Genomic DNA, 18,670 nt, shown 5'->3' with positions numbered 1-18,670 from the left:
TTCAAATTTCAGCGAAATCGGATAAAGAATAAAGCATTTATGGGCATTAGACCCTTTATCGGCAGATCGGTCTATACGGCAGCTATACCCAAATATGGTCCGATTTGGCCCATTCAAGAACTCAACCAGCGTGCATCATCAAAGACGTATCTGTGCCAAATTTCAGCTCAATATCTCAATTTTTGAAGGCTGTAGAGTGATTAAAACAGACGGACGGACAGACGGAGAGACACACGGACATCGCTAAATCGTTTTAGAATTTTACGACGATCTGATATATATATATATATATATATATATATATATATATATATATATATATATATATATATATATATATACTTTGTAGGATCGTCAATTGATATTACGATGTGTTGCAAACGGAATGACTAAATAAATATAACCCCTTTCGTGTGGTGGTGGGTATAAAAATAAAGATATTGAGTTGGAACTTTGCACAGATTCTCTTTTCGTCTATAAGCAAGTTAAGTTTGAAGACGGCTATATCGGACTATATTTTCATATAGACCGATTTGCCAATTTTAGGTCATAGGCCATAAAAGTCATATTTATTATCCGATTTTGCTGAAATATGAGACAGTGAGTTGTGTCATCAATTTGGCCCAGATCGGTCCGATCTCCCGATAGAAGGTTTTCGGCCCATAAAAGGCGCATTTGTTGCCTGATTTCGCTGAACTTTGGGACAGTGAGTTGTGTTTGGCCCTTCTACACCTTTTTTCAATTCGGCCCTGATTGGTTCAGATTTGAATATAGCTGCCATATAGACCGATCTCTCGATTTAGGGACTTGGCCCAATATAAGGCTCATTTATTGACCAATTTTGCCGAAATTTGGGACAGTGAGTTGTGTTAGGCCCTCCGACATTCTTGTTGAATTTGGCCCAGATCGGTCCAGATTTCGATATAGCTGCCATAAAGACGGCTTATATTAGGCTTTTCGACATCAGTGTCCCAATTATTGTATATGGTTCAGAGCGGTCTATATTTGGATATAGCTGCCAAAAAGTCCGTGCCAAATTTGGCTCTGATCGGACCATATTTCGATATAAATGATATGGGTACATAAATTATGCATTTTTCGTCGGATTTTGTCAAAAGTTGGTTTACATATATATCCAAGGTGATGGGTATGCAAAGTTAGGCCCAGCCGAAGGTAATGCCTTTTTAGTTGTTTTGTTGTCTTTTCCGTATGGATTAATAAACGGCAGAATCGGTTTTTCTGAAATTTTCACAGAATATTAAGTTTGATATCTGAAGGGGGGTTGACCCTTCCCCTTACCCTAATATCAGATCCCAAATCTAATATTGATATTGGGAACTAAGTATCTGGAGAGGACATGTATGCCGATCCGAATGGCATGTCCAATTTTGGATCAAGTTTCTAGAACTCAGAACTAGGTTGAATTTTCATATAGCGGCTTCTGTTACCAGTGTTTATACATGATTTTGTTCCTGTATACACCTGTTTTCAGGGTTTACTTGTTGTGCACTTACAGGAAGCAATACCATTACTAAGTATGAATATAAACAAGTGCTTAGTTCGACCGGGCCGAATCTTATATACCCTCCACCATTGATATCATTTGCCGAGTTCTTTGCGTGGTATCTGTTTTTTGGCCAACAAAGAATAATGAATAAAAACTGTATAAAGCAAACTATACAAAGCACAGTTGTTGAAAGTCATAAAAAAACACCTAATGCAAAATTTCATCCAAATCGGGTGATAATTACGCCCTCTATCGGCTCAAGAAGTCAAATTCAAGATTGCTTTATATGGCAGCTATACCAGGTTATGAACTAATTTAAACCATACCTAGCACAGTTGTTGAAAGTGATACCAAAACACTACGTCCAAAATTCCAACCAAATAGGATAAGAACTGCGTCCTCTAGTGGCTAAAAGAGTCAAAATCCCTGATCGGTTTATATGGCAGCTATATCAGGTTTTGAACCGATTTGAACCATACTTAGCACAATTGTTGAAAGTCCTAACAAAACACCTCGTCCAAAATTTTCCTCGTCAAATCAGAGGATAATTGCGCCACCTAGAGGCTCAATAAATTAAGACCCAAGATCGGTTTATATGGCAGCTATATCAAAACATGGACCGATTTACCCCCATTTGCAATCTAAACCGACCTACACAAGTACAAAGTATTTGTGCAAAATTTCAAGCCCCTAACTATACTTGTTCGAAAGTTTGCGTGCTTTGGACAGACAGACGGACGGACATGGCTAGATCGACTTAAAATGTCATGACGATCAAGAATATATATACTTTATGGGGTCTTAGACGCATATTTCGAGGTGACGAAATTAGTATGTCCCCATCCTATGGTGGAGGGTATAAAAAGTTAATGGTTCCGTGGTATCCTTTATTTTGAATGTTGCGTCTTTTCGATGGATTGGCTCATATATGTTTTGATGCATACATCGATTATTGTCTTAATGTACAACGGAAACGTGACTTATTCGCAGAGGGGGTAATACAAACCCACATACTTTATATGAATTTATATACATACGAACGTTACACATTATCGTACTGTCAAAAATTAATTGACAGTTACATGTCTACAATGCATGATTTTAGTTATAATGTTTCTGCCATCAATGAAATCAATCTATTTAATGATGTATGTGTTTTATATTCTCAGTATCATCATAATCAGCTTAATTTTATTTTAAAGCATTCTAGTCCTCCTCTAAGTGTTTTCCCCTCCCCTACTTACACCATTGTGCTCTCCTTTGAGTTTGGCTGCTGACATATTGCATCTCATGCCAAAGGCTATCATAAAGCCAATACATGCCATGGTGGCTATGGTATAACGCGCCGACATACAGGGACATTCTGCCTTACAGTATTTGTCGATTTTCCTCAGAGGTGGTCTTTCAATTTCTTCAAACGATGCTGGTGAATCGGGTCGATCATCATCATATGCCACACCGCCGCCGGGTCCTTCGCCTTCTCTTTCACCACCAGCCATTTCCTCGTAGCCACCCAGACCGCCATGGTAGCCTTTGGAGACTTCGAAATTTTCAAAAGTGGGTTTGATGCTGAAATGGAAAAAAAAGAGTTAAAATATGAAAATTATTAATAATATGTGAGTAGAATATAAACAAAATGTTTAAAAATGAAATTTGAAGAAAAAATTAAAATACCTTAAATTTCGTTAGAATCTTATATAACCTCTACCAAGGACTTGAACTCATTTAAACCAGATAAGATATGGATTTTTGCAGTCTGGATAGAACATCATGTGCAAGATTTCAATCAATTTGTATGAGAACTGCTCTGGTCTACCTCACCTCCTGTAATGCTTAACCTGTTGCTTCTCTTCAAATCACACTTTGATCCATACTCACTATTGAGGACTTTCCTATCCCTATGAGTTGCACAACACAAATTAAGCCATAGGAAATTCCCCTGGGAGCTGACAAATATTTTCACACTGTTAGACCGTAATCATTACTATCGGTTGTACCTGGAATTAAGGGCTTCTTTTCAAAATAAAATACCAAATAAATAACAACTACCACACCACCCCCTGTTATCATCCCTGGTGAACAATCAATTCAGTGAAACCATATTCCAATCCAAATGAATTGAGCTAAAGCCTTACATTTGTGCATTCTTTCAAAGGTAAAACAGCATCCAATTGGGAAAGCAGACGTGTTCAATTGAAATAAAATTCAATTTTATTAAGTGCTGATGTTGTAGCTGCTAAGGATACGGAAGCCCAAAATAACACCCTTGCTCTCCAGCCCTCGACATAAATTCTCTTGCTATCTCGAAAAAAAATAAAAGAAGGAAGTCCATATAGTTAGGCGATTTTTTTTTTCTTTCTTTATGGAAACCTTAACAGGATGAGGGTTGAATCAATTTTTATTGATAGTTGTCGATAGAATCATTTCTCTTGTATGTCATGATTGCTGTGATTCCTTTTCTGTTTTTTTTTTTTTGTGCATTAAGGTTAATGACATTAAATTGAGTTGGTTTTTTGTTGTTTCCTTTTTTCTTTTGAAGGGGTTGGGGAGGGATAACATTTTTCACCGGTATCTCAATATCGCCAAAGGTTAAATAAAATCATTGATGACAATTGATGGGGGAGGTGACAAAAAGTTTAGGTGGGAGTTTTATAAAGAGACTAGCCGAACCGGGCCTGCTCTGCTGCGCCTTCTTTAACTCTCTAATATCTTTTTAGGGTGGGGACATTTCGCCCTGAATCCGCATTCAGGGCGAATTCGTGCCATTGTAGCCTATGACGGTGAACGCGTTCGAATACTGGCTGTGGTTATCCCCTCTTAATGTTGGCAACATTTACGAGATAAAATGCCATGCATGGCCAATAAAAAATTTTCCCCAAAGAGGTGTCGCGACGCCGTTCGGACTCAGCTATAAAAAAAGGACCCCTATCATTGAGTTTAAACTTGAATCGGAAAGCACTCATTGATGTGTGAGAAGATGGCCCTGCTGGGTTCCTGGTGTTTTTAATAATTAGAGTAATGAGAATTGCTTTTTTAGGGGAGGGATGACACCTCAGATATTTCTACTCAAATATGGATATCAAATTCGTGATGCACTTCCAAATCCCTTTAATTTGAGCCCCATATTGCCATGGCCGGTAAACATGAACGATTTGGAGGGTGTTGTTTGGGGCAAATTCGTTCTTTTCTCCCAACGGAAATGAAGTTCAGTTTAATGGGTGCTTTAGGGCATACCCCAAAACACTTGGCTCCAAAATTGGATATCAAATTCGTTTTCTACTCTAAATTACCATTCATTTGAGTCCCAAATTGTCATAATGGGTCAAATAAGCCATTTGACGTATCTTGAGGAGCAAAAGCGCCACCATGACTTGAACGTAAATTTGAATGTCATATTCTATAATCTACTCCCAAATACCTTTAATTTGAGTCCCATATAGCCATGGTCGGCGAATAGGCCCATTTGGGGGTATTTGAGGATGGGCCACCTCTCACTACTTGAATCTAATGTTTTATGCCATATTTTTAATCTACTCTCTAATACTTTTCATTTGAGTCCCATATTGACACGTATATTCGAATATATCTGTTTAGAGGAGTTTTCTGGTTGGGGGGGGGGGGAGGTCCGCAGGGTACTTGGACCCAAATTTTAATACCATATTCGTTTTTGGTCTCTAATACCTTTCATTTGATACCCTTATTGTGCACATCGGACCACTTTCGGATATGGTTGGAATTTATGGGGTAAGGGGGAGGGTCCGCTTCTACTCGATATCTAAACATTATAAAGCCCATGTTTCCTTCCAGACAAACGTACACAATTTATGAAAATTTTAAGAAAATCGGTTCAGCTATGTATCATATAGTCATAATGGTTCTAATGGCATTTTCGACCTCCTTCACTTTGATCTGATTTTGTATGCGAGATTCGAAATCTACTTCCGAATTCCTTTCATTTGAGCCCCATATTGAAATGAACTTTCAATATGCCTGTTTGGGGGAGTTTTGGGGTTGGGGAGACCCGATGGGTACTTAGACTCAAATTTTAATGCCATATTCTTGTTCTACTCTCCAATACCTTTCATTTGATACCTATATAGTCCCGCTCGGTCCACTTTTGATTTTGGGTTGTGTTTTTGGCATAAGGGGGAGCGTCCGTCCCCATTCCAATATCGAAAAATTATATAGCCTATGTTTCCTTCCAGATCAACCTACACAATATGCGAACATTTCGAGAAAATCGGTTCTGCCGTTTTTCAGTCTATACGGAACAAACAAATCGAGCCCCATATTTCCTTGATTGGCTAATGTGCCCATTTTGGGCGTTTTTGTGGGTGTGGGGTGTCCCCCTATACTTCGACATGAATTTTTATGCCAGATTCTACTGGCATAAAGATTCTACTACCTCATACTTTTCATTTGATACCCATATTGTCCTTATCTGTCCAGTTTTGATTTTGGGAGATGTTTTTGGGGTAACGGTGAAGGGTCCGCCCCTTCCGTTATCAATAAATTATAATGCCTATTCCTACTTCCTAACCATAGTCGTAATCTACTTTCGAATACCTTTCATTTTAGTCCCATATTGTCATGATCGTCAAATAAACCTATTTTAAGGGGTTTTGGGTCTGGGGCGGCCCCCTAGGTACTTGGACCCAACTTTTATTATGAAATTCGTACTCTACTCCTGAATACCTTTCATTTGAATTCCATATTGTCCCGGTCAATCCAGTACCGGGTAGTACTTTGTGGGTAAAGGTGAGGGTCCGCCCCCCTCCGAAAATCAATTAAAAATCAAAATTTCAGTATAAAAATTCACCCAAAATCTAAATTTCACTTTGAAAATTTTAAATTGTATGCACCGTCCAAATTATACGTTCTTAGCAAAAATGAGCCTTCATTTCTGACTCCATCCAAAATTCAAAATTTCACCAAAAATCCCTCAGAAATCGAAATTTTACCCTGAAAAATTTTAATTGGCTGTAGCGCCCCGGAGCGAAATGGACTTTCTTGACTCGATCAAAAAAAAAAAACGAAATTTAAATTTTGAAAACTTTAAATCGACTATATCTCCCAAAACTAATCGTTGCAGAGCGATATGGACCTTTATTCGTGCCTCCATCAAAAAATCCAATATTTCATCGAAAATCCATCAAAAATTTAAATTTCACTTTGAAATCTTAAAAGTGGCTGTAGCTACCAAACCAAGCGTCCCAGAGGTTATGGACCTCAAGTCGTAACTTTATCAAAAAAAATTCATAATTTCATCGAAAATACCTCAAAATCGAAATTTCACCATGAAAACTTAAAATTGACTGTATCTTCCTTGTATGGCCTCAACTCATGACAGCAGCAAACAAATTCAAAATTTCATAAAAAAAATTGAAATTTGACCATAAAAACTTTAAATTGGCTTTATCTCCCAAACAAAACGTTACACAGAGAAATGGACCTAAATTCGTGGCTCCATTAAAAAAGAAACAAATTTCATCGAAAATCCATCAAAAATCTAAATTTTACTATGAAAACTCAAGTTGACTGTATCTCTTAAACTCTACGTCGTACAGGAAACAAGCCTTAATTCGTGATTCCATCAAAAAACAAAAAATTCAAATTTCCATCGAAAATCCAGCAAAATCGATAGTTCGAATTCGAGTCGATACCTGATCAAAATTTCATCGAAAATCCATCAACAATCAAAATTTGACCATGAAATCTTTAAATGTGCAGAAGAAACTACCCTTTATTCGTGGCTCCATTTTAAATTTCGAAATTTCATCGCAAATACATCAAAATTGAATATTCAATTTGAGAATCTTAAATCTGGCTGTATCTTCCAAACTAAGCGCCCCAAGGAAATGGGCCTTAAGACGGGATTTTATCAAAAAAATCAAAATTCTATTGAAAATCGAGATTAAATCGTTCCATTTGTAACACATCGAAATATTGACCTAAGACCCACCAAAGTATACATATTATTGATCATCTTTCTAAGTCGGTTTAGCCATGTCTGTACGATTGTCCGTCGAAAGTACTCAAACTTTCGAAGGAATCAAACTGGGGGTTTGAAATTTTGCACTTCACATAAGTATAGGTCCCGGCACCCGATAACTGTGACCACCACACAGGCTGGAACATTGAGGTCCGATCAGTGTACTATTTATTACTGTCACGAGAAGCTTAGATGTGAACTACCAGGCGCGTCCACAGGTTGAGGATAGGGGAATGCTCCATATGTATGCGTAGCTAACGGCAGTCGCGGACAATCAGCGGTATCGAGCGGAGAGTCTCAGTGAGAGGTCGAGCTACACAGGCTCTTGCACAAATACTGAGTGCTTATGACGCTCGATTTGACAAGGTGAGTTATTGGCGCCTTTCAATGACCAATGGCCACCACTGTTCCCCCGGCGATCGGTCCTTTGGATCAGAACGAGCTTGCTCACCTGCAGGAGCTTGCTCACCTACAGGAGCTTGACGAGGATCGACACCTCTACAAATGAGTGCATGACTGGCAGTCATTTTCAGCAAACAACAGACTTTTCAGCAGTCAGCTTGCTGCTCTGAAATTGCAAAACTACTGCTGTAATAAGAGAACTTCTGCTATAATGGTATGAGTCGGTCCATAATCTGAACCGATCTACCGATTTTATTTATCTCTCTAATTTACTACTTGAGCCTCTACAGGGCCCAATTCTTATCCGATATGGCCGAATAACTTCCACTATGGTCTCCCATATCCAAACCAAATATGATCCGAATCGGTTCATAAACTGATATAGCTGCAATAGCAGTAATTTTTATAGCCTCCACCATAGGATGAGGGTATACTAATCTAGTTCTACTAATCTAGTCATTGGGCGCCCCACATAGCCGAGTTGGTAGCGTGCTTGGATTACCAGTGCAGGGGTCGTGGGTTCGATTCCCGCCAGAAGTCTTGGTCTGTCGCTACTGTGACATCACAATGGACTTAAAATTGTCTAAGTGAGTCTGTAAAGGACTGCCATTCTTACCAAACCTAATCTAGTCATTCCGTTTGTAACACCTCAAAATATTCGTCTTAGACTCCATAGAGTATATATATATATATTCCTGATCGTCTCGACGTTCTGAGTAGAACTAGCCATGTCCGTCCGTCCGTCTGTCGAAATCACGATAGCAGTCGAAAGCGTAAAGCTAGCCCCTTGAAATTTTGAACTTAGACCTCTTATTGATGTAGGTCATTGGAGATTGCAAATGGGCCATTTCAGTTCAGATTTAATTATACCTCCCATATAAATCGATCTCCAGATTTGACTTCTTGAGCCCCTGGAAGACATAACTTTTGTTTGATTTGGCTGAAATTTTACACCAAGTGTCCTATTAAGACTTTCAACAACTGTGCCAAATACTATATAAATCGGTCTATATTCTGATTTAGCTCCCGTATAACCCGATCATCCGATTTGACGTCTTGAGCCCTAACAAGCAGCAATTTTTGCTCGATTTGTCTGCAATTTTGCGTGTAGTGTTCTGCTATGTTTTACAACAATTGTGCTTAGTACGATCCAAATCGGTCTATAGCTTGATATAGCTCCCATGTCAACCGGTGACTTTTTGAGTTTTTCAAGCTGCAATTTTTGTGTGATTTTGCTGAAATTGAGCTTGTGGTGTTCTGTAATGACTTCTAACAAGTGTGCCAAGTACAGTTTGAACCGGTCTATAACCTGGTAAAAGCTGGCTCCCATATAAACCGATCTCCCGATTTGACTTTTTGAGTCCTTACACGCCGCAACCTTTGTCCGATTTGGCTGAAATATTGCATGCAGTGTTCTGGTATGTTTTCCAATAAATGTGCTTTGTACCTTCCAAATCGGTCTAAAACCTGATATAGCTCCCATATAAACCGATCTCCCGATTTGACTTCTTGAGCCCTCTGAAAGCCTCTTCGATTTGGCTGAAATTTTGCACAGAGTTTTCTGTTATGACTTTTAACAACTGCGCCAAGTACGGTTTAAATCGGTCTATAACCTGATATAGCTCCCATATAAACTGATCTCCTGATTTGACTTCTTGAGTCCTTACAAGGCGCAATTTTTTATCAGGTAGAGAAGTTTTAACACGGCAGGATATCTCAAAAATGAAGCCAGCATTTGTAAAATTATTCTGGTGTTCACATCTGGATTAGGCGTCATAGACGACCATGCAAACCTCCGCGCCACGTTTTGCCTGAATGTATCTTCATTCTGTTGTTCATATCCCTGCATCTCCAAATTTCTTCCAGTGTACTTCAGAATTGAAAATCAATTACCATTTCCACAAAATGTTCAGATGTCATAACAACATCAGAAATCACATCAAACTTGGAACATTTAATAAACAATTAAATGGCTTCCAATGGCTTTGTTCATTGAAACACGTTTTTTTCCCTCATCCCCCGTTCAAGGAAAATTGCCACTAGAAATTCATAATTGACCATTATTATGTTGAGATTCCATTTTGTAGGAAAGGACGAACAGAAAATAGGATATGGTATGAAAACTTAAGAATGCTAAACAATTTCTATGAAATTTCTGTTGCCAAAGACAACCAAGTGAAACAAGTGAAGGAAACACATGGATCGAAAATTTTTTTACAAAACATCCAATTTCCCCCAAATTCTAAGGATATTCTATGGCATTCATACTTTTTTTCCTTCGCTGCAATAGATGAAAAGGCGCCAGGAGGCAGCATGGCAACATCATTGCCATCATCATGCTCATCCTTGACATGAGAGTAGACTGTGAACAAAGGTTGTTTGGCTTGTTATCGGTATGGTTGGACTACTGTTTTTGTGGTCCACCCTTCTTTAAGCGGCATTTACTTGCCTGCTATATGTGTCTGCCTTATATAAAGCCTATTAAAGGATGTTTTTTTTTGTTGCAAAAGAAGAAACTATGAAATATCCCTGTGTCAATTGTGTTTTGTTTTATGACTTTGTTTTTGTTATAATTTCACTATTTATGTGGTCCCATTTTTTCTTGTTTCTTGTTTTCGAGGAGAGGAATTTATACCAAAAATTTGTGTTCTATTTATTGCCACTAGTGGTGATGTAAGGAAAGCGGGCTGGCTACGAAAATCTTGTCTGTTATCCAAATTGAGGACAATTCTCCACTTTAACGACAGTCAGTCTGACGCCATTCCTCTTATGTGTGCGAGACTGCTTTACATTTTTTTTTATGCGTGATGCCAATGATGTCTCCATCATGGTGTTACTGATGCTACAAAACTTGGAAATCTTTCGCAGACTTTGTGGCAGCCAAAAGATTAAAGTTATTTGGCGCCACCAGTCTGGTGTATGGAATCTAAACCAATACGCCAAACTAAATACGAGGGTGAGCTACAGAGAATTTCATGGAAATGGTTAGTCTTAGGATGGGAGACTAAGGATGGTTGCCAAAATTTGCTAATAATTAGAAGTATGGGAAATTCATATCAATTTCTTCAAAAATATTACAAACAAGTAAAAGGTAAAGAACAACTATGACCTTTCGAAATATTTCTGCTTCTAAAGATAAAATAAAAAAAATTACATAAAAAACAAGTAAAAGCGTGCTAAGTCCGGCCGGGCCGAATCTTATATACCCTCCACCATGGATCGCATTTGTCGAGTTCTTTTCCCGGCATCTCTTCTTAGGTAAAAAAGGATATAAGAAAAGAGTTGCTCTGCTATTAAAACGATATTAAGTTATGGTCCGGTTCGGACCACAATTAAATTATATGTTGGAGACCTGTGTAAAATGTCAGCCAATTCGAATAAGAATTGCGCCCATTGGGGGCTCAAGAAGTAAACTAGAGAAATCGATTTATATGGGAGCTGTATCGGGCTGTAGACCGATTCAGATCATAATAAACACTTATGTTGATGGTCATGAGAGGATCCGTCGTACAAAATTTCAGGCTAATCGGATAATAATTGCGACCTCTAGAGGCTCAAGAAGTCAAGATCCCAGATCGGTTTGTATGGCAGATATATCAGGTTATGAACCGATTTTAACCTTATTTGACACAGTTGTTGAAAGTAAGAACAAAATATGTCATGCAAAATTTAAGCCAAACCGGATAGGAATTGCGACCTCTAGAAGCTGAAGAAGTCAAGACCCAAGATTTGTATGTCAGCTATATCAGGTTATGAACCAATTTGAACCATACTTGGCATACTTATTGGATATCATATCAAAACACGTCGTGAAAAATTGCATTCCAATCGCATAAGAATTGCGCACTCTAGAGGCTTAAGAAGTCAAGACCCAAGATCGGTTTATATGACAGCTATATCAGGTTATGGACCGATTTGAACCATACTTGGCACATTTGTTGGATATCATAACAAAATACGTCGTGCAAAATTTCATTCCAATCGGATAAGAATTGCGCCCTCTAGAGGCTCAACAAGTCAAGACCCAAAATCGGTTTATATGCCAGCTATATCAAAACATGGACCGATATGGCCCATTTACAATATCAACTGACCTACACTATTAATAAGTATTTGTGCAAAATTTCATGCGGCTAGCTTTACTGCTTCGGAAGTTAGCGTGCTTTCGACAGACAGACGGACAGACGGACGGACATGGCTAGATCGACATAAAATGTCGCGACGATCAAGAGTATATATACTTTATGGGGTCTCAGACGAATATTCGAGTAGTAGCAAACAGAATGACGAAATTATTAGTATACCCCCCATCCTATGGTGGAGGGTATAAAAAAAACGGTCCAAATCGGTCTTTAAACTTATATAGCTTCCATAAAAACCGATCTCCCGGTTTGCTTTCTTGATCCCTTACATACCGCAATTTTTGTCCGATTGGGCTGAAATTTCGCATGCGGTGTTGTATTACATCTTCCAACGACTGTGCCATCTACGGTCCAAATCGGTGCTTAAACTTATATAGCTACGATATCCCGATTTGACCAAATCGGTCTTTAAACTTATATAGCTCCCATAAAAACCGATCTCCCGGTTTGCTTTCTTGAGCCCTTACATGCCGCAATTTTTGTCCGATTGGGCTGAAATTTCGCATGCGGTGTTGTATTTCATCTTCCAACAACTGTGCCATCTACGGTCCAAATCGGTGCTTAAACTTATATAGCTACGATATCCCGATTTGACCAAATCGGTCTTTAAACTTATATAGCTCCCATAAAAACCGATCTCCCGGTTTGCTTTCTTGAGCCCTTACATGCCGCAATTTTTGTCCGATTGGGCTGAAATTTCGCATGCGGTGTTGTATTTCATCTTCCAACAACTGTGCCATCTACGGTCCAAATCGGTGCTTAAACTGATATAGCTACGATATCCCGATTTGACTTCTGAGCCCTTACAAACCGCAATTTTTGTCCGATTTGGCTGAAATTGAGCATGTAGTTTTTTGTTATTACTTCCAACAACTGTGTCAAGTACGGTCCAAAATCGGTCTATAACCTGATATAGCTTGACTTCTTAGGTCCTTACAAGCCGCAATATTTGTCCGATTTGGATGGTGGTGTTCTGTTACGACTTCCAAAAACTGTGCCAAATACGCTCCAAATCGATCCATCATTTGCTATGGCCCCCATATAAACCGGTCTCAGGATCATCCTTTTTCGGTTCCTAGAAACTTTAATTTTTGCTGGTTTGACAGAAGTTTATTTTCCCTGTTAAAAGAGCTCTTCTTGAATGATATGTAGAATTTTATTCAATAACTTTAATTGAAATGCCTTGTCATTATTCAGTTCTGTCTGAACTTGTCGAACGGCACAAATCGATCTCCGTACTACATATTTTTCAATATTTCACTTACAGTTATTTTTGAATGGGCGCATCTTATTGTATTTTAAAACATGCACGTTTGGCAAAGCGTCCTAGTAAATTTGTCAAAACTTCTTTAAAAAAAATCATTCAACACAGATAGCCAACGGAAAAACACACATCCTCTTTAAACTGAATATAAACGATGGGTATAGTAAAAACCCATACGATTTTATTGGTTTAATACCACGATCATAAGAAAACATAACCTTTTGTCACTAATTTTCTTTAAATCTGAGAATCATAACTCAGAATCACTTTCTGATTCTATTTAGCTATGTCCGTCTGTCTGTCCGTCAGTCCATGTTAATTTGTGTACAAACTACAGGCCAACCCACCCCGAAATACCCCTAAACCGGAAATATTTACCAATACGATAATACAGGACTCAAAAGAAAGGTATTTGGGAGTGGAGTAGAAATTTACCCAGGATCTAGGAAGGGGCACACTCCTCACACATCAAGTTTAAACTTAATGATAAGGGATTTTTTTTTATTGCCTCAGTGCGACACCTCTTTGGGGAGAATTTTTTACATGACCATGCATGGCAAATGTCGCCAGCATTATGTTGTTCTCGCCAGGATTCGAACGCAGGTGCTCAGCTTGATAGGCGGACATAGGCTACAGTGGCACGAATCCGATATACACATTCAGGGCGAATGTGCATATCGGAGTTAGAGAGTTAAAGAAGGCGCAGCGGAGCGGGCCCGGTTCAGCTAATTGTTAATAAAAATGAATTATGTACTCTGGGAAAGATCGCCTAAAATATTGGCCTAGACTTTGCCAAAGCCACTAAAGAACCATTGCTTACCATCCATCAATCCCTGCGTCACCACAAATTTTTCATTAAAACTTTTTTTTTCTTGAAAAATTTCATTAAATCTTTGTTTTTAGAGAAAATTTTCATGTAATTTTTGGGGAAAATTCTTAAAAATTCTGACTTTATTTCTTAGAAATTCTGTCTTTAGAGAAATTTCTTTGGGTATTGTAGGGTATTATGTGGTTGAACATACCTACCGTTTTAAATTGGAACATGATTGCAATTTTTTCTAAGAATTCAACCATAGGCAACAAAATGCATCCAAATTTGTTTGCGCGAAAAGCACATCCTTGCTAATTGACTTAAGTTGGCGGCAAAGTTTTATAAAAAGCTATAGACTCAAGCGTCTAAGACACTGTCTCGCCACTATGTTAAGCTCTAAAACGCGACCACAAAAGACCTCAAAAGAGAAAAGACCATAATAATGGACATCGACGGGTATGAAAACATGGGAGAAATGATGACACACATTCATATTCAAGAGAAATATATGAGCATAGCAAAGTGTTTTTTTTTTTGTTGTTAACCCAGCCAACGACAGTGATAAAATGCCAACAAAAGAAAAAGTTGTAAAAATTATTGGCATGTTTTGAATGTCATGATGTCGTTCTTAGATCTCCTGCACATGAGAATGTGTGTAATTGAAGCATGAAGATGTGACAGGACGATAACTTTTACTGGTTTATCAGTGGGTAGAATAGATAGAAGGAGGAAAAAATATGGGAAGCAAGCAACGAGTCATCGATATGAAGTCATTCAATATCAATGAAAGCTAAATACTGCAAAAGTATAAGAAGAGCGAGAATTAAGAGTGGGGACAAATATGAGTTTGAGAGTTCAGTCTGAGTTGTCCAGGATGAAATTTTGTTCCGTTTTTGTACTGGTGTATATGATCTATAACATTTGGAAGTGGATCATACCTAGCTACAGTAGTGATTAAGGTGCTCTACATACCCAACGACTATTGAGTACGGTGTAGAGCACGCTTTTGTTTTAAAGTAGAGCTCAATAAGTCCACTAACTCTCAAGGGCTTAACGCTATATTTCAATGTCAGTTTCGAGCTGTACTCTTAACTACGTGTCAATTGGATAAGACTACATGTTCTCTTGGGATGTTTGTTTTTTTAAGCCCTACTGATACCTGCCCCAAAAGTTGTAAGTCCTTACATCTATGACATTCATTAAAACCCAATATTGTTTTGATAGGGGTATGGGTCCACTTATAAGTTTTTTATGGAGATATAGGCATTCAGATACCTGACATTTTATGGTCATTTCGGATGTAAAGTAAGAGCCTTTTTGGGACTTTTGGGACACCTCACACTAAATTTTGACCAAATCAATAAAGAACCGTCTAGAGACTCAAGAAACCATGATCAAGAAATCAATATAAAAAAATATGGACGTATATGGCCCATTTACAATCCCAACCGACCTACACTAACAGGAAGTATGTGTGCCAAATTTTAAGCGTCCGGATTGGTCCTTCGAAAATTTGTGTGCTTTCGATAGACGGACGGGATAGACCCTTCCCACCCTATGGGAGAGGGTATAAAAATTTAAAATTTTAGGTTTTTAATTTTTTTTTTAAACCATATGCAATAAAACAAGTAAAAAGGATACCCACCACCTCGGATATATATGTAAACCACCTTTCATCAAAATTCGGTGAAAATTGCATACCTTATACTCATATATCTCATACCGATCTGAACTATATACGACACGGATGTCGAAAAGCCGAACATAAGTCACTGTGTCAAATTTCAGTGAAATCGGATTATAAATGCGCCTTTTATGGGGCCAAGACTTTAAATCGAGATATCGGTCTACATGGCAGCTATATGCGATCTGGGCAAAATTGAAGAAGGACGTCGAAGAGCCTAACCAAACTCACTGTGTCAAATTTCAGCGACATCAGACAATAAATGCGTCTTTTATGGCCCCAAAACCTAAAACCTAGATATCGGTCTATATGGCAGCTATATCCAAATCTGGACCGATCTGTGCGATATTGCAGAAGTATGTCATGGGGCTTAACTTAACTCACTGTTCCAAATTTCGGCGACATCGGACAATAAATGAGCATTTTATGTGCCCAAAACCATAAATCAAGAAATCGGTCTATATGGCAGCTATATCTAAATCTGAACCGATCTGAACCAAATTGAAGAAATATGTCAAAGGGCCTAACACAACTCACTGTCCCAAATTTCAGCAAAATCGGATAATGAATGTGGCTTTTATGGGCCTTACACTATAAATTGGAGGATCGATCTATATGGCAGCTATATCCAAATCTGGACCGATCTGAGCCAAATTAACGAAGGATGTCGATGGGCCATACACAATTTACTGTCCCGAATTTCATCAAAATCGGATAATAAATGTGGCTTTTGTGGACCTAAGACCCTTAACCGGAGGATCGGTCTATATAGCAGCTATATCCAAATCTGAACTGATCTGGGCCAATTTTAACGAAGGAAGTCGAAGGGCCTAAGACAACTCACTGTCCCAAATTTAAGCGAAATTGTACAATAAATGTGGCTTTTATGGGCCTTAGACCCTCAACCGGAGGATCGGTCTATATGGCGGCTATATCCAAATCTGGACCGATCTGAGCTAAATTGACGAAGGATGTCGAAGGGCCTAACACAACTCACTGCCCCAAATTTCAACAAAATCTTAAAACCGTCGAAAATTTATCCTGTTTTAGCAAAAAAATACTGCTATCCCATTTACAGCAGACTTTCTGCTGTTACAGCAAACATTTTTGCTGTTTTTACGCACAAATTTCTCTGAATGTACTTTCATACTCTTGCAAAACCCTTGCAATTAAGTCCCACTTTGCCTAGCCCGGCAAGGGATAGCAGTGAGCACCACACAGGCTGGATCCACAGGTTGCGGATAGAGGAATGCTTCATGCGGAGTAGTAGCAACCGCAGTCGCGGACAATCAGCGGTATCGAGCGTGATAGGTCGGGCGGCATCGGCTCTTGCACAAATACTGAGTACCTATGATGCTCGATACGACAAGGCGCCTTTAAATAACCAATGGTCACCTTGTTCCCGCGGCGATCGGTCCTTTGACCGAGAAGAGCTTATTCACACAGGAGATTGACGAGGATCGCCACAACAACAACAACCCTTGGAATGACCCCCAGGTACTTGACACTTAACGCCATATGTCTATATCCGATTCGCTATACCTTTCACTTGAGACACCATATTGTCATGATCGCGCCGTTGGTCGCATTGCCCCTAATAACCCCAAAGCGGATGTTTACTCCTTGAGGTTGCAAGTAAATACAAAATAAAAACACCCACCCACTACTTTCTATAGATGATCTGTACTGTAGTTATAAGATTTTTTGTCTTATTGTGCAGGCTCGCAATAGACATTCAAATCACAATAAAAATGGAAATGCAAAAACCAAAGCCGAGCCCTAAGCAAGTGGCTGACCTTCATGCTAAGTGGGGCCATGCACATAACACCCCCACTACAACCTCTACAACAGTGATACTCTTTCTCACGCTAATCTTACTCTCACTTATCTCCTGCTCCCACAATTTGGCATTGCATTCACACAAATAACGGATGCTTAAGTAAAAAGCAACAAAAATTTTCATCGTTTCTGCGTCTTCTTCTTTTATTGGAAATTTTTTCCACCCATAGGTACAGACTCAAAGTTTTTGAGACGATGCTTGTAGAGGTGTGCCTGTAAAACATAAATTTTGGTTTGAACAATTCAGATATCTAGTGAGTCGGAACCAAATAAGAAATTTAAAAAAAAAAGAAACCAGAAAAGTTAGAAGAAAGTTGATAAATTCCTCAAAATATGACAATGAACGCTGTGGTATGTTGAGCTCTACTTTATCTATCATTTATTGCTCTATAATGAACACTTCTCATGTATGTGTGTGTACAGCATACAGCGTTGACAATGAAGTTTGTCGTTGCTGATGCCAACAAAATGCCTTTGGCTGTTTTATCCTGTTGCTATCGCCAGTCAGCGTTGTTGATGATGCCGTAAAGAGTGACGTCTGCATCACTCAGCATCATCTTTGTTGTAGTCGAGCAAACAAAAGTGTTTGCCGGAAAGGAATTCCTTGCACGTTTCATGCACGTGCACTTAATAACTTGCAAAACGGAAAGAGGAAATGATTATGAAGTGCGTTATTTTCATTTTATGAGCATTTCTTGGGAAAAAGTGAGAGGAAGAGTTTCTAAACAAAATAAAAAAAAAATCCATGCTGCTGCTGAGGTGTTGGTCATTTCAAAATGTTCTTATTGGTCCTTGCAATGCATTTATGTTGTCAATAGGAAAATATTTAAATAAGATGAACTGGGAACTCATGTCACCAGAGCAGAGCAAGATGGACAATATCTCATATAACTTTTCAAAATCAGTTAAAATATTGATGAATAGGCAACAAGTAAAAGCGCGCTAAGTTCGGGTGGGCTAAATTTTGGGAACGCACCACCAAGGATTCTGCTAAAATATGGGAGCTATATCTGGTTATAGACCGATTTG

General features: G+C 38.7%; 1 protein-coding gene across 2 annotated transcripts in view; it reads right to left on the bottom strand.

The window, feature by feature from the left end:
- Nucleotides 1–18,670, bottom strand: part of LOC106090531 (vesicular glutamate transporter 1) — a 70,450-nt gene that overhangs the window by 26,679 nt on the left and 25,101 nt on the right. For both annotated transcript variants that reach the window (XM_013256758.2, XM_059364811.1), the window contains exon 4: nucleotides 2,752–3,076. In XM_013256758.2, the coding sequence (XP_013112212.1) occupies nucleotides 2,752–3,076 (325 nt within the window). The remainder of the gene's footprint in view (nucleotides 1–2,751; nucleotides 3,077–18,670) is intronic.

Source organism: Stomoxys calcitrans, chromosome 3 (genome assembly GCF_963082655.1).
Source record: "Stomoxys calcitrans chromosome 3, idStoCalc2.1, whole genome shotgun sequence".
Taxonomy (NCBI): domain Eukaryota; kingdom Metazoa; phylum Arthropoda; class Insecta; order Diptera; family Muscidae; genus Stomoxys; species Stomoxys calcitrans.
The sequence above is the reverse complement of the archived record's forward strand: the minus strand, read 5'-3'. Positions and strand labels throughout refer to the sequence as shown.